The 15,892-nt window shown below is 40.3% G+C and overlaps 2 protein-coding genes across 4 annotated transcripts in view; one reads left to right on the forward strand and one right to left on the reverse strand.

The window, feature by feature from the left end:
- The window catches only part of sbf2 (SET binding factor 2), a 120,625-nt gene that overhangs the window by 103,251 nt on the left and 1,482 nt on the right, over window positions 1-15,892 (reverse strand). For 2 of the 3 annotated variants that reach the window (XM_003442377.5, XM_005467001.4), the window contains exon 1: window positions 3,704-3,864. The exons of the other annotated variant lie outside the window; for it this stretch is intronic. In XM_003442377.5, the coding sequence (XP_003442425.2) occupies window positions 3,704-3,758 (55 nt within the window). In that variant the 5' untranslated portion in view covers window positions 3,759-3,864. Of the gene's footprint in view, window positions 1-3,703; window positions 3,865-15,892 lie in introns of those variants that run through there. 3 annotated transcript variants of the gene reach the window in all.
- On the forward strand, window positions 7,089-9,553 carry adma (adrenomedullin a). The gene is made up of 4 exons (XM_003442283.5): window positions 7,089-7,245; window positions 7,843-7,945; window positions 8,054-8,179; window positions 8,304-9,553. Exons 2-4 carry the CDS (start codon window positions 7,851-7,853, stop codon window positions 8,575-8,577), a joined length of 495 nt encoding a protein of 164 aa, XP_003442331.1. The 5' UTR covers window positions 7,089-7,245; window positions 7,843-7,850; the 3' UTR covers window positions 8,578-9,553.

A 15,892-nucleotide genomic window follows, 5' to 3' on the forward strand; every position in this document is an offset into this window, starting at 1 on the left:
CCCCTACTCCTTAACTATGCCAATAGTTGTTACTCTTAAATCTTAGTGGACGGACTCTGGCACAGAGATTTCCAGGCAGTGGCAGAAGGTTTCCAGTGTGTGGCCTCAGAATCAAATCTTTGCATTTTGCAGATGACGTGGTCCTTGTGGCTTCACTGAGCAGTGACCTCCAGCTTGAGGAGAGGAGGTTTGCTGAGTGCAAAGCAGCAGGGATGAGAATTAGAGAATGGGAATTGTTTATGTACATTTCTAAACTCATCGATGGAAATGAGCTGCAAGTGATCTGAAGAGTATGGATACAAAAAGCAGAAATACGCTTCCTGTGAAGGGTGTCTGGGTATTACCAGTGATCAGGTGAAGATCTTTTTTGGATGTTTTGGAGAGCCACTACTCCTCAAAAAGAGCCAGTTGAGGAGGTCGGGGCATCTAGGATGCTTCTTGGATACCTTAGCGGGAGGAGGCCCAAGAACGGACCCAAGTCACAATTCGGCTAGCTTGGGAATGCTGGGCAGCTAATCTCCACAGATTAGCTGGAAAAGCTCTGCTCTGCTTGGACCGCTGTCCCCACGACTCAGACAAGGAAAAGTGTCCAAAAACAGATGGATGTGTGGATTCATATTACTAGTATGCCTGATAGTCACACATCTAAAGCTGCAGACTTGCATCTATCTGGGTACCAATATCATTATCTTATATTTAAAAGACATCATCAGATGGAAGTATTTTGCTCTTATGGAAGGTCTTTTTTCTTTGTTTTGTTTTTTTCCTGGACTGTGCTTGTTACATAAGCCGTTGCCCCACATCCAAACTCGAAAATCCAGACCGTAGAGTTTGGGCTCTGTGTCTGTGAAACACATTCCAAAAGCAGTTTGATTCAATAAAAAGTGATGATATCCCACCAATAAATTGTTTCAGAAAAGCAGCTGGGCAGATGCCTCTTTTTCACTTGGCAAACTGCAATTTATGGGGAACCGCACGCCAAACCGTATATAAACCTTTGCCAGTAAAGGGAAACAGCGCCTTAATGCAAAAGGAAAAAGCCAGGATACACTGCGGGTTCGATACAGGCTGCATCCTTCAAACACGGCGCATTCACATTCCAACTCATTCGTGAAAATAATTCCAGGGTTTATGGCTCATGACACTGGCCCCCAGGGACACAGACTCAGGTCCAATTTCTAAAAGAGGAATCTGCCGGTTATATTCCTTGCTATCAGACTGACGACTGCACATAATTTTTTATATGTCAGAGGTACTTAAATGACAAAAGCGTGTGCCAGCTATAGGTTCAACCAACAGCAACAAACTCTGGATTTAGAAGGTGCCAAACTTCAGTGTTTTATTGCTTGTTTTAAATCACTTCAGTCTGGTGGACCAATCACACAATAAGCGTGATTTTAAATATATTTCATGAATTGGGTCGTCTGCCTCGTAATGAAAATATCCCAAATGGTCTGGCTGGATTTATGTTGACACTCAGGGGACACAGAAAAGAAATAAAAGAGCAATTTAAGCAAGTTACTGAAACTGGGTCATGCGATTCCAAAGAAAAACAAAAAACAGACCTTAGTAACAAACCACAGCACACGTGTTGACATACTGTAAACATTTTCGGGCTAAATGCAGTGTACAGTATTGCAACTTGAGCCTTACCTACTTGCATGCATGAGCTTGCATGAGAAAAGCTCCACTGCCACTAATTTAAATATTTACCTGACTTTAAAAGCATTAATGTCATATTATTACAATAATAACCAACAGCAATTCATTATTTTACAAGCTGGAGTCTGATTTTACTACAAACTGTGAGCCAGCCTAAAACTTAACAGATTGTGGGCTCAGTGTTATTTCCAGCAGATCCATTCGTAGTAATCTAACAATGAGAAGTGGGTCAGGGCAGTGGAGCAAATGCCAGCACAGCACAGGAGGGTTAATGAGGACCCACGTAGGGATCCCTGGTTTGAATTAATGAGCGAGGTGGCCAGGAAAAATCTGCCGTCTAGACGAGCTGCTGCACATTACCGTGACTAGCACGCCTTCAACAAGAACACTCTTCTCACTCAAGTCATCGCTGTGGAGAAGTTATCTGTTTATTTTCCTAACAAATCTAGAAGGCAGTGCAATTTTCAAGTTCTACCGCTTACAGACAGGGGCGTTCCTGCAGGACTGGTGTCCAAATCATCACCCGATAGGAATACAGTTCAGTCAAGACTTCGGGAATATTTTTGTTCCCCAGAGAGGCTTCCACAGAGATAAGACATAATCAGCCACAACTTGTGCTAGTGGATTTTTACAGCTCTCTCTCTCCCTGCAGCTGACTTCTTCATCATCAGCAGGCAGGCAAAGAAAAGACTTAACTCGTGGCCCCTGCGTCTTCTTGTGGCGAGACCATCTGAATGTGAATCCATTCAGACTCTTCGGGTGACGCCAGGAACATTTTGTCCCCGGAGCACAAAATATTCATTTGTCAGTTGGCGCTGGGGTGCACAGAGCTGATGAAAAGCACTGTTTACCTATTATGCATAGCAAGCGATGGTGACTGAGGGGATTCAGCTGCTCCAGCCCCCTTCTGAAGCACATGGCACTGAACGGATGCCATTGAAAAAGTGTCCGGGAAACTTTCTTTTCTACCCTCAATGCAGATTAGATCAGTTTTTTAAACTTTCTCCAGGCAGCTCATTATGCATCATTCTCACAGGATACTTTTAAAAAAAACAGTGCATCATGAGAAGTGATAAACTGCAAAGTACCATTCATGCCCTGTGCACAGCACGAACAATGCGTGCAATGCCAAGATGTTTTCATGTATTTATCTATGAATGCTTGGAAATGTGTGCAAAGCTGTTTCCTGTCTTGGATGAAAAGAATGTGAGGCTGGACCTGAGGCACGGCTTGTAAGTGGAAGCATGAGGAGCTTCCTGTCCCACAACAGTGGAGAGGGAAGAGGAGGGAAAAGGACACTGGCCCAGAGCAGGCACTGCCCTTTTGTTGCAGCTGTATAATGTTCCGCCCATCATGAACCACTTCAGCATTCTTCCAGCAAATAAATAAATAAATAAATACATACAACACAACAACTCGCTGACAAGTGTGGCTACAGCGGATAAATACAGACCGGAAGCAGAGCATGCAGGACAGCCGAGGTGCAACACCAAGCCCCTTCCCCTCCCTACCCAATTTGAACCCACCAAAAAAAAAAAAAAAAAAAAATCCACAACATAGAAGCAAACCGGCTACCAATAGCAATCCTGACCTGGCTTGAGTAAGCACACAAATATGATAAAGGAGGAGCTAGATTTTGGTTTTATATGGCTGAATGGCCCCTTAGACCTGATAACAGGATCACGATCAACAGGGCAGGATGTGACAGATTTTTTTTTTTTTTTTTGAATCCACGAGAAGTTTCAGCTGATCCAAGTCAAATATCCCAACTCCTCGTGTGTAAACATCCACTGGTGACTTAACATCACGCGTGTGCTTTCTGTGTAAACACACGCCCGCTTGATCATATTGAGCGGGTGGCCGGTTGAGGAGGAGGGAGTAAAAACCAAAAAGGGAGAAAAAGTATCTCCCAGTCTCGCCTTGTAGCCGTGTGGCTAAGCTAGCGCAATGCTATCTAGCATCAACATCATCACACACACACTGACTGACGGCCTGGACACAAACCTCAGCTCCGCCAGCTCAATCTGAGAGCCAAACTTACCGGCTTTCTCCTGATCGTATCCCACGACAATGAAATAGTCAGCCAATCTAGCCATGTCTGCCGCTTTTCCCGAGATTTACCAACACAATTCAGCATTTTTCCTTCTTCCAAAGCACAGCCATGTTTGACAGAAGGAGTGTCACTGCGCTTGCGTGCAGGAGCGGGATACATCCATGGGCGTGGGCCCTCTCGAGTTTACAAATACAGCTCTGTGCTCCAGTAGAGACTCGTTTTGGCCCTAAAGCACTGTTTCTTTTTATATATCGAGGGTAGCCAAACCTACAGCCACCAAAACCAAAAGAATACTATATTTTACTTTAACTGTGTGAAGTTTAGGACATTTATTTTTATTTGAACGGCCTCAAATCACAGCATAAGTCATCTCAGGGCACTTGTAAGTAATTTACAGTATAACAGAAAAGAAACCAAACACTTATAATAGGAAATTTTATCTTGGCCACTCTTGGATTTGCTAGAGACTCTGTAAATAGAATAGAATAGCCCTTTAGTGTCATTGCACATGTACAACGAAATTATGAGTGCTCCACGCCAACTGTGCAGGAAAAAAATAGTAAAGACATCAGGAATAAAATAAATGGCAAACAGAAGAGAGAAGATATATACAGTAGTACTGCTCTAAAATACTAATGATTAAAAAAAAGAAACACACTTTCACTTTCACTGAGTAATGTAAAATATTTGCATCAGATTTTTAGTCAGTAGAAGTTTCCATGTTACTATATCACAACATGCTGTTTTATTATCCATGCTATGCTCTTTTTTTAGAATGGTGATTGTGATGTAACATCTCTTAACCAGTGGACTGTGTACAACCCCTTAACCTTAAGTGCACATTTGCCACTAGTCAGCTCTGTCTGAAGCTTAAACCGACAATGTTCTGATTTATTTTTACTTTTTATGCTACAAACTCCAACACCAAATGCAAAAATTAAAAATCCCCATGCAAGGACTATTCCATAGACTTACAAATTTAATGTAACATTAATTTTTTGTATTTGTTTTTGTTTAAAAAAGATGTCAAATATCGAGTTTGTGCAAAATATTTAGTATCCATGAAAAAAAAAAAGAGAAAAGGACAAGCCGAGTAGCACGTGTCGATGAGTAATATGTGAGTGAGAGAGTCACGCATCCACCACCACCACCTTTGCGGTCAACAATAGCAGGAACACAGCAAGCAATTTCCTCTCTCTTCTTCTTTTTTTTCCCTCGTGCTGTTCATCTGCTAGAAAAAAGACACAGGTAGTCAAAGAGTTGAACCTGTGGCAGAACACATTAACACCCCTTTTTTATATAGCGTTTATCACAGCACAAGAATGATCATTAAGTAAAAAGACCCCACACAACACAATGGATATTTCAAGGTAATAATTATGACTTATCTTTGTAATTTGTGCTTTTGGGGCTGACAGCCTCTTTTTTTTCCCCCTCTTCTCCCAAACATGACGACTGTTGCTCGGCTTTTCTGACACACAGACCTACTCATGCATTAAAGTATAAGGTTGTACAAAAACTGTCGGGTCATCTTACCAGGACAACATCAGAATGGACTTTCAAAAGATTGCTATATAAGGAGCCAAAAAGCACCAGAGGAGTTTTGTTGTCATGATTGCACCATCTCTTGTTGTAAACTCTGGTAGGGGAATTATTTGTCCGCTGGAGGCAATTATCATTGCAAAGTGCTTGCAAAACATTCTGCTTTACAACACATGTGTTTGTCATTTATGTTGTTTTTTTTTTTTAGTTTGAAATATGACACCAAGGAATGAGGTCTGAGATATAAATAAACTCAAGAAAGTTTTTAATTATAATGAGATACGAATTACAGGATGCTGGTGCGCTACAGGGGAATTTGAAGCGTTACATCGTCTTTAATTCAATTTGAGCTTTTCTTCCCCGTAATTGAAAGTGAAACAAGTATCAAAACTGAAAGAAATACTTGGACCTTCTCTGCAATGTTAATTTACACCATATCCAGTGCCTTGTGGAAATTTCTGTACTGGAATTTCTTTTCTGAAAAAAAGAGAACAAGTCGGTATTTACAGCATTTCACACACAGGGTCATTCTTGGGTGCATATTACCTCTTTGTGCTCATCTCAAATACAGACACATTAGATCTTCACTAGCCGTGGCTCAGTGAGATGAGATAAACAAAGTTTTAGCCTCCCCAGCTGGTTATTTTTTTATGCAATTTTATGTGATTTATTTATTTATTTTCGTCCTCCCTAAGGGGCTCGTAATAAGCATCTGTCTCACGAATCCCACAGACAGTTTTGATTTTCCACGCTGTGGAAATCTAAAACATCTTCCCGTGTGTTCATGTAAAAGCAACATGCAAATTTTGAGTTATAATGAAAAAGATAGAAATATAATAAAGTTCAAACTGATGAGACATGTTGGTATCACCTGTATGAACTCAAAACTTATTCTCTTTGCATTCCTAAGGTGAAAAGTGAGGTGAGATGACACACTATAAAGAAATCTCCGGACTGTTCTAAGAAAGCCTGAGGTAATATTGTTCATACATGACAGTTCTTTTGTAACTTTATTTCTAGTTAACTGTAAAATTCCATTTCACATTTATCCAAATAAATTTGTGGTGAGCCCATAGTCAAATATTTGCCTCGTACAAACAAAAACATAGAGCACATTCTGTTTATAGTTGGGAATACGTGTATTATTTAATCACTTATTCAGTTCAGTGTCTCTTTCAACGTCTCAAATTCATCATCCAGTACATTTTCAAGCAGACATGGAAGTTCACCACATCAGGGAGTGCCCTGAAAACGAGTCCGATGAAGCATTCCTTAAATTTCACTTCAAACAATTAGCCAGATGGACTGAAAAGAGCATTAACAAAAACTATAGCCGTGTGACCTTAAAGTCCAAATATTACAACTATAGTTCAAATATTACAGCCACAAAGGAAAAGGTCTTTTCTTTCTGTGATTAACACCCACTATAGAAAGCAGCCGTCTGACGTGAACATGTTGTACTCTTACTGGCACAGTGAGTGCACTGTTTGACTTACATAAATAATGACTACCCATTTGCTTATACACACACTTAAATTAAAAAAACAAACATTATTTTATTTTTAAGAGTCATGCTGAGGTGTAAAAAGAAAAAGAAAAAGAAATAAAAAAATCTAGTGCTGTGACTCGCTGAAAGCATGAAAGAAGAACACAATGACAGCAACTCTTAAATTTCCTTTAATGCTTCATGTTTAATGCTTTTTCAAATGCATTCCTGAAGTTTTAACTGCTGTAGTACAAGAACAACAGCGCAGCAGTAGTGTACTGGATGGGGTGGGGGTGGGGGGGGAGATGAGAGAATGAGTGAGTCAATTAGCCCCTCCTACAACTTTTGCATAAAGGCTCCCGTCTTGTGTGGAGGAGCTATTAGCAGAGTGACACAGCTGCCTTACAGAACTAGAAGCAATCTCAAGAAACCTGTGGAGTACTCTTTCCCAGCTGATTCTAGAAGAAGAGCTTTCTCATTCAACTAAAGAACAGAGACTAAGGTATGTGCACTTGCCTTTAAAATAGACATTGCTGTGATTTGTTATGCCACTAGCTGATGGCTTTATCCTTGCTTTTTTGAGGTCAGGGCACAAGTGTAGAGACAAGAACAGGTTATCTGTCTGGTTATATAAGCAGTTCAGCTCTTAATGTGTGCGTCTGTTAAGGAGTTGCCTTCAAGGTGCAAAGCATCCAACAGGGGCAGTATATCATGTGCTGTTTATCATATTATTGCACATAATTTTGCTGTTTTGTTCTATTTAATCGGGTGACTGAATTGAATTACATTTGTTTGTGAACTATTTTTGCCCGCTTATTGGGAGACTGTGTCCTTCACAGTACTGGCCAGGGGCCCAAAGCATGGTTGTAGGTTTACTTAGCCCAGCAAGATCTGACCTTAGCTTAACTTTCTAAATAAATGAATGATATGTGCAAATAACTTGGCTTTTGGACTCTTGTGTAAGCAAGCACACTTATTACAGTATGAAGGAGTCTAGCATGGATAGAAGGAGAGCAGGAAAATTGTATAGCTAAATATTAATAAAAATGTACGAGTGACTAACTATTGATTTTTCTTTTTTTTTTCCTTCTCCAAACAGGAGCCAAAATGAAATTGATCTTCCAGTCCTTCATCTACTGCTGTTTGCTGGCAACAGTAGCACACTGTGTGGAACTTGAAGTGAATCCTGAATTGAAAAAGAGGTGAGTTAACTGAGGAATGATTTTCATTTGAACCTGATTTAGGGTGTGACACTCAGCATTTGAATTATCTACCTTGGACTAATGGCATTTTTTCCCTTCCTCTTACAGGCTAAGCATATGGCTAGGAAGCAGACTGAGGCGAGATGTTGACACCATATCAGTAGAGAAGAGAGCAGAGGCTGAGCACCTTGTCAGACCAGAAGACATCAGGGATACGTTGTTGCCACATTCCAGGTAAGATCATGCAATTCTGACAGTTTTCTTACAAAGTAAATATAAATTCAAGAAATCCAAAGTCAGCTATTAACAGTTCAGGATTAAACAGTATAGACTCATGTCTTCTCCCTTTGTTCTCCAGCACTGACATCCACGTCCGAACCAAGCGGTCTTCAGGCTGTGCCCTGGGTACCTGCACAGTGCACGACCTGGCACATCGTCTGCACCAGATCGGCAAGTTGAGGGTCGGGAATGCACCTCCCCACAAGATTAGCCCACACGGATATGGCCGGAGGCGTCGCTCCCTTCCATCACACAGAGTCTCACTAAGGCAAGAGCAGGGCAGGCTGAGGCCCGTGTGGAGCACGACTGACTCACAAGTTCACAAGCTTGAGGCCCTCCTCAGACGGACATGAGCACCACTTTGCAACGGGAGTTGGGAACAAAAGCAAAGGAGTAGTGTCCTGCCTGCTCTGTTTTAAAATTCTTGAAGTGCCTCAGACTACAGCCAAGTATTCTCCAGCACATTTGTTCCAGGCTGGAGGACCGAGTCAGTGAATCAGAGCAAAACTGGCTGCAACTGAGTTTGTCCAAAGCTCGAGCCTTGCAATGAGCTCAGCAATGTACAACTTTCAAAGAAAAAAAAAAAAAACTGCAGCTGCTTATAGACACTGGATGGCACAGCATGGAGCAAACTACAGGTGCTGCTCTCTGCATGGCAGAGGAAAGGGAAGAGTGCTAATACCTGGCAAAGTGGACTCATCCTCTCGATCAAGGGGGAGGACTAATATTCTGGGACTTAACACATTTATTCCTCAAGGCCAAGACTTTGATAAGTGCTATCCTTTAAGGATTTGTGCCATTGTGTTCCATGAAACTGTCAGTACTTGTCTGCACTTTTCCATTTGGACTTAAAGTCAAATGAATCATCAGGAAAAGACATCTTCATCACAATGCCAAACACGAAGATAGGCTCCACAGCTCTAAAGCTATCAGTTTATATCAAGTTTTGGACACTGTATAAGGGAAAAATGCCTTAGATTATGTGATATATGTGCCAGTCCTTAATGGACTGAAATATACTTGAAATGTTGTTGTTTGTAAAAAAACACAAGTGCAATCTATATTTGTTTTTATTGCAGGTATGTGTATATATGAATTACTTTATTTAAATATTACATAGAAGTTACAGTAAAGTACTTATACAGATAGAGCTATTTTTGTACAGGAAGAAATATATATGGGCATTGTAGCTATTTGTCATTACTCTTGCAAACTGTGGTAATAGGATATCTGTTTTAGAGGTATATTATATATTTGTAAATGTGTTCTATTTTATTTGTGTCGCAGCAATAATGTCATTCAATAAACATTTTGCATACAAAATCGAAACCTTGTTTGGCTCTCCTTTCTTTGTGCTTCTGGCTTGTGTGAATTCAAAGTGGCACTCTGTCTGAGGGCACACTGTTACAGCAAAACAAAGAGCACCTGGACTCTGTTAAGTGTTTAAACGTTCTCATTAGAGCCCCCCTCCCTTCTCTTGCCGCATCCCCCTATTTATGATCCCACTCAAAAAGGGCAGACAGGTTGCCAGGCACATTCCTACTAGGTTCAGCTCCCATTTGCTGGCTCTCTCGACACCACAGAGCAGCCCTGAAGCCACTGGAGGAGGCTGAGGCTTTGGCTACATCTGTGTTCAATGGAAGATGTTTGGGACACAAGTCGGCTGATGCGGGGGGTTCCGGTTTAACATTCCTTCCATATCATCCCGATAGCTACTCACACACAGCACCGATCAAAACCTTCCCGTTCCAGCACAAAAACAACCGAACCGGATTTAAATCATTCAGATGTCCCATTTTCACCCCTCATAAACCATTTAATATATTCAGAAGTATTCACAACAATGAAATATGCACTTTTTAACACTCATTTAAAACACAGAGGGAATAAAAGATGGGTCTTTCATATCAGGTCAAAGATTATTGCTACTCTTTCTCTGTATTTTGAATGATAAGGTTCCTGCTTTTAATTTAGTGGAAATCCATATTACAGCTGTTCAAAGTGCAGGTAGAAACAAAGTGAGGATCACCGCTGTATTATGTGTCGTTCTATTGCCATCTAGAGATATTCGATGGCCATAACTGCAATATTATGGCATAATTTAAATTGGTATTATTAACTTAGGTTAGTCAGCTAAATTAAAATATTAATTAACAGTGTTGGGTGAGACCCTTCCTTTTTTATATTATTAGATTACAAATTTAAGTTCTGCCTATCCCGATTGTGAGCATTCAGGGTTTTTTTTTAAAATATAGTTTTTGTTGTAAAAAGTTTTCATTTTGAACGATTTAGATTTGTTTTCTATTTTTGAAGTATAGCCAATTGATACATTTCATAAGTAATATAGAAAAGTAACTAAAGACAAAACCTGAACCACAAATTACAGAATAGCAAAAGAGCCACACATAGTGCAATAAAACTGAAGCAAAGCAAATATGCCATCTAGTGGTAAATCAAATGATGGATTTCTTAAATATTAATTTACATACACTTTGTCTGGGAATTAAATTCCAAGACAAAAGGAAAAACCTGCAGGAAGTAAAACTGTAAAGTGTTTCTCATCACTGCAAAATCACTCTAAGAATAGAATTCTAACCATGTAACGGTGTCACTCCTTCAGTAAGCCAATCAGCTGGTGACGCCAGAGACGTTTTGTCACTGGCGTCACCAGTCTGACTGTGGCATGGTGATGGCATCAGCAAACTGATGAGTCTAGATCAGGTGGTAAAAAACCTTACACACATTTCACAGCTTACTGCAGACTAAACTCCAGGTGTTGCTATTAAACTCAAAGAGCTATCATGAGAATTATTTTAGGTCCTGCTTGTTGTCAGCTAAGATCCACTCACCAATGCAGAAAATGCAGAAAAGAATTATGGCAACAATGAGATCCACATACTTTCACTGTTTGAGGCACGGCTGAGAGGAGAGGGGACAGGCGAACACTCAATCTGATAATAATAATGTCAATCAAAATGATACAGGCTCAAGACTAAGAGCCAGGCCTCTGAAGCCGACTCTAAAAGTACCTTGACAACCTGAGCTGAGAGGATTATCCTCATAATCTCCACCACTATCAGTCTAAATCTGGGACTGGACCCGTTTGTGGTTACACCAGTAAATCTGAGTCCTCTTATGAGGTGATGTGAGGAGTTGTGCAGTATTCACTTACAGCCACTGTCCACTTTATTAAATACACCAATTCAACTGTTTCTTAATGCAAATATCTAAACAGCCTGTCAAATAGCAGCAACTCAATGCATTTTTGTAGACATGGTCACGAAAACTTGCTGAAGTTCAAAATGAACATCAGAATGAGGAAGAAAGGTGATTAAAGTGACTTTAAACCTAACATGATTGTTGGTGATCTTCTGGGATTTTCCCACACAACCATTTACAGAGAACGTTCTGAAAAAGAGATGCACAGCGAGACTTTAACCTCCTAGGACCTGGCATCCACATATGGGGACATCACATTTTGGGTAGTCGGACCACAATACTAAGTTTGGCTCTTTCAAATCGCTTTCAAATGAGCCATATTGCTCAAAGGGGCACAATTGTGGTTTCTAATTTTGATTTTGTATTCAGGAAATATGCTGCTGTGTTCAGAGTTTTGCACGTCTTTACTCAATTGTGACTTTATAGTGTTTTGTCGAACACTATAAAGTCACAATAGCAAAGAGAAATTAAAAATGCACGCCATGAAAGAGTTTGAGTTTTAGGAGGTAAAGGTCATAGAAGCAATAACTCAAACAACCACTCAATACAAAGAAGGTAAGCAGAAGAGCAGCTCTGAACAGATAACATGTCAAACCTTGGAGCAGATGGGATATAGCAGCAGAAAAGGACACCGTTTGCCACTACTGTCAGGTAAACACAAGAACCTGAGGCCACAATTCGTACATGATAACAAACAGAAGAGTCTTTCTTTGGATGATCTTTGGATGGATGCTATGTAAATTTATTAAGAAAATGAAATGATAGAAAATGAAGTCAATGCACAATTTCAGGCTTTAAAAACTACCCCCTTTAGTGAAAACCATTACCTTCTTTGTAGGTCCACGTGTTTATCTAATGCAGTGGCTCTCAATTGTGGTGTAGGTCACACTTTTCATCAGTGATTGGAGAAAAGTGTGAATTTTGGACTGTAGACACCTTTTTCCTAGCTTCTTGAAGTTAGACATGCTATGAAAAGTTTGAGAACTGCTGGTTTGATGTGTGTGTCATGCCACTTCTCAGCAAAATATCCTGCAGTGCAACAAATCAACCACAAGAGGACATATCTGCCTCTAAAAAAGGAGCAAGACATTAGGGAAAAAACCTAGGAATTCATATACTGATCTGCTTTGAATGCAATTACTACTAAAATAAAGCTGCCTCATAAAGTAGTGGAAGGTCCATTAATGGCAGACTTCAGGATTCGGTTTTAGCTCATATCCTCGCGCTAAGATTTGGCCATGAAAGAGTTAAGGATGGAGGGATGTGTGCTGCTGGCTGGTGGATGAGAAATCAAATACTTTCTCAACAGCAAGAGGACAGTATGACTTAGATGTTTCTGAGAGACCTTGAGCACAGTTTCAACACACTTCAGACACAGCAGAGCCTGAAGAGGTGAGTGGACTTATTTGACATACTAGTCTAGTAGCTGAGATGGCCACCATTATAAAGGCAAAAATCACTTTAATTTTTCTGCTGTCTTCACATTTGTATCCATTTTTTCCCCGTCATATAGTTCTATACAGATTTGTTAAACTGTATGCGATCATTTGTAACTCGTAACAAGTTTCTGTGCATCCATATCTAAACCACTGGTGCATAAAAAGAACACAGACTTACAGAAAAGTCTATCTGACAAGTGTTATAGAATTGCTGGAAGAAGAGCTGCTTGATATTGGCAGTTGAGTGCTTTGTTTTTTATCTGTACTGTTTTCCAGACCTGGCCACTGAGAAAGATGAGAAGAGAAGACACACCTCTTTTAAAACAGCACTCAAATCCCGGCTTAGGGAAGAGTGAGTCCTTTTCTTTCCCCCCCACCCCTCGCTCATGATTATCTCTCTGCAATGTGCTAAATGGCTTTCTCTTGTGTCGTTGACCTCCCTGTCAGATATGATGTTGACAAAGAACCAATTTGGGGACTCAGCCAGCCACAGCAGTGAGGTGTCTGAGAAACATTTTTTAAAAAAGGAACGATAAAGACAGCAGAATATAGCGAGCTGAATCTGAGATAGGTGTGCGAGTACTCAGTTAATGGCCTCCTGAAACCTCCTAGGGGACTTACACAAGTAGTGGGAGATGATACATGTTTCCACATTACAGTGCTTTTAAATCAGACTCACAAATACGAGGGTGCACAGAGCCACAATAGCACAGTCCAGTGCGAGAACCATTACAATACTCTTCACATTAGCGTCTAATAATGCTGTCTGCAGACCAACACCACTCTCAAGACATCTGATCCAGTGGTTCCAGACACACGATCTGAAAGGTTCTTCTGATCCAGAACAAAATGTTTTCCTGCACTGAGGAGTCACAGATAGACTGCAAACATTCGTAATTTAAGCGACAGATTGATCGCAGTGCAGCGGTACAGTGGAAGTTAGCTGCAGGCATATTCATAGTAATTTACTAAATATCTTAAAATTATAAATACAATTTGTTTTATGAATGTAAATGAGGAAACAAACATCAATCTACTTTAAAGATAAAACAATGAATCAGTGAAGCCTCCATTAAAAATTTAAATATGCAGTGGTGGAGTATATAATATAGACTCCTCATCATCTTTGCTTTGAACTCACAGTTCATCCAGGGGATCAGGCTGACTACATAAGCCTCCCATAAGAGAAAATAACCCTGGATCAGGTAACTGCTTTATCAAATGACATCAACACAAATCGAGACAAGGGCACGCTGATGTTAGAATAAATAAATAATTAAGAAAAGACCCACTTAACCTCAAAAATCTTCTCAACAAACGTATCTGTCATTCTGTCATGAGCTGTTCATTTATGGGTTTAACTGACAGAAAAACAAATGAATTGATAGAATATTGATAGTGGTTGTAAATATACAAAGGGTCATGTACCTCCTACCAGAGTTTATCAACACTAACTCAGAGGAAAAAATATAAATATGTTGAAAAAAAGGATTGGTGCAGACACCACCAGAGATTCTTTAATAAACGCTTTCCTCGTGTATGTTCCAAGTAAGTACTCTATCAGTGCTGCTTTATGAGTGTAAACACAAAAAATCACAGCGTCATCAGAAAATGTTTCAGCATTTTGAGCTTTGGAACACACACAGCCATTTATGTATAAAAAAGAAAAGGTGACACGACACATTGTGTCAAATAAAACTGGGTTGAATTTCATTTGCTGTGGCAAACAAAAAAACAGTCGCACAGTCAGCAGGGCTCTCCAGATCTTTTAGAAACAACACATGTTATTGTAGATATAAGCAAACTGATACTTAACCAAAAATGGCTCAACCTCTTTACATAACCTTTGAGTTATGATCTTTTCAAATACTTTCATAACATTAGAGGTTAAAGTCTCTGTCTACCTGAGGACAAAGCTTTTCTGGTGCTCAGAAATTGTGCCACACCTGTTTTCAATTGCTGTTATTCAATAAACACGTGTGCAACAGCATCAGAATTGCATAATACGAGCATTATTTTAATGTACTGCCAAAAAGATCAGCGTATCTATTGTTTTAATATCTTCTGAGTAGTGACAGAGGATATTGACTTATGAAAATATCAAATATCCGGAGGGGTCCAGTTTTTCCAGCACATCCATAAGAGTGTGAATTAATGACTAAAAAGGACTCTGATGGTTATGCAAGCAGGAGTCTCTTTTCCTCTCGCCATTTCCGTGTGTGCACACCGTACAGTAGGTGACACACAGCTGTGTGTTTGTATCAGAGAGCATGTGTTCCCAATGGACAGAAAGCAGAATAGTGCTACGTCTAACTTTGACTGAGTCCCTCCCTTTGTTGATGGCCAGTTTTAACACATTCTCAGTACTAGTAGCACTGCCAACATGATGCCACAGGCTCCTTTAAATAGAAAGAGAACCCAAACTCTAGTTGAATACAACGGTAGACTCCTAAACTGCAGACAGCATCTCTTAAGGTATCACTGAATCTGCGCATACCTTCTTTAGAATCCAACTTGAGATGACAACATGTTCAGATAAGGCTATGAGCGACACTGAAGGTAAGCGCAACAGGTTAAGTGGTTGTGAAATTGCTATGGTGTAGGCTTCTGCTTCTTCTTTATCTTCTTCTGGCTGCTCTGTTTATGGGTCACCACAGCAGATCATCTGTCACACCAACCCTCTGCATGTCCTTCTTCACTACATCCTCAATCTTGTCTCGAACTGTCTCCAGACTGCTTGACCTGAGCTGTCCCTCCCACTGAAAAACATCTTACCATCTTAGCATCATCTGAGTCTTCCACTTCCAACTTCCACCTGCGGTCCTTTTGTTAATGCCACTGTGTCCAAACCACATCATAGCAGCTCTCACTATCTATAGTAAGCATAGATGTAACAATTATCCAAATCCACACGTCATTTTTTAATTCTCGCCACAGCCGTGATTGCGTGATCATGATTGGATCATACAGCTTTTACCAGAACAGAGTGCTGTAGGCTTCAGCAGCTCCA

Source organism: Oreochromis niloticus, linkage group LG1, assembly GCF_001858045.2.
Source record: "Oreochromis niloticus isolate F11D_XX linkage group LG1, O_niloticus_UMD_NMBU, whole genome shotgun sequence".
Lineage (NCBI taxonomy): Eukaryota > Metazoa > Chordata > Actinopteri > Cichliformes > Cichlidae > Oreochromis > Oreochromis niloticus.

Bases quoted from the DNA above. Each gene is read 5' to 3' on its own strand.
- adma (XM_003442283.5), top strand. From the start codon at position 7,851: ATGAAATTGATCTTCCAGTCCTTCATCTACTGCTGTTTGCTGGCAACA. The intron at 7,946-8,053 runs GTGAGTTAACTG...TTCCTCTTACAG, and splicing joins AATCCTGAATTGAAAAAGAG to GCTAAGCATATGGCTAGGAA. The intron at 8,180-8,303 runs GTAAGATCATGC...TTTGTTCTCCAG, and splicing joins ACGTTGTTGCCACATTCCAG to CACTGACATCCACGTCCGAA.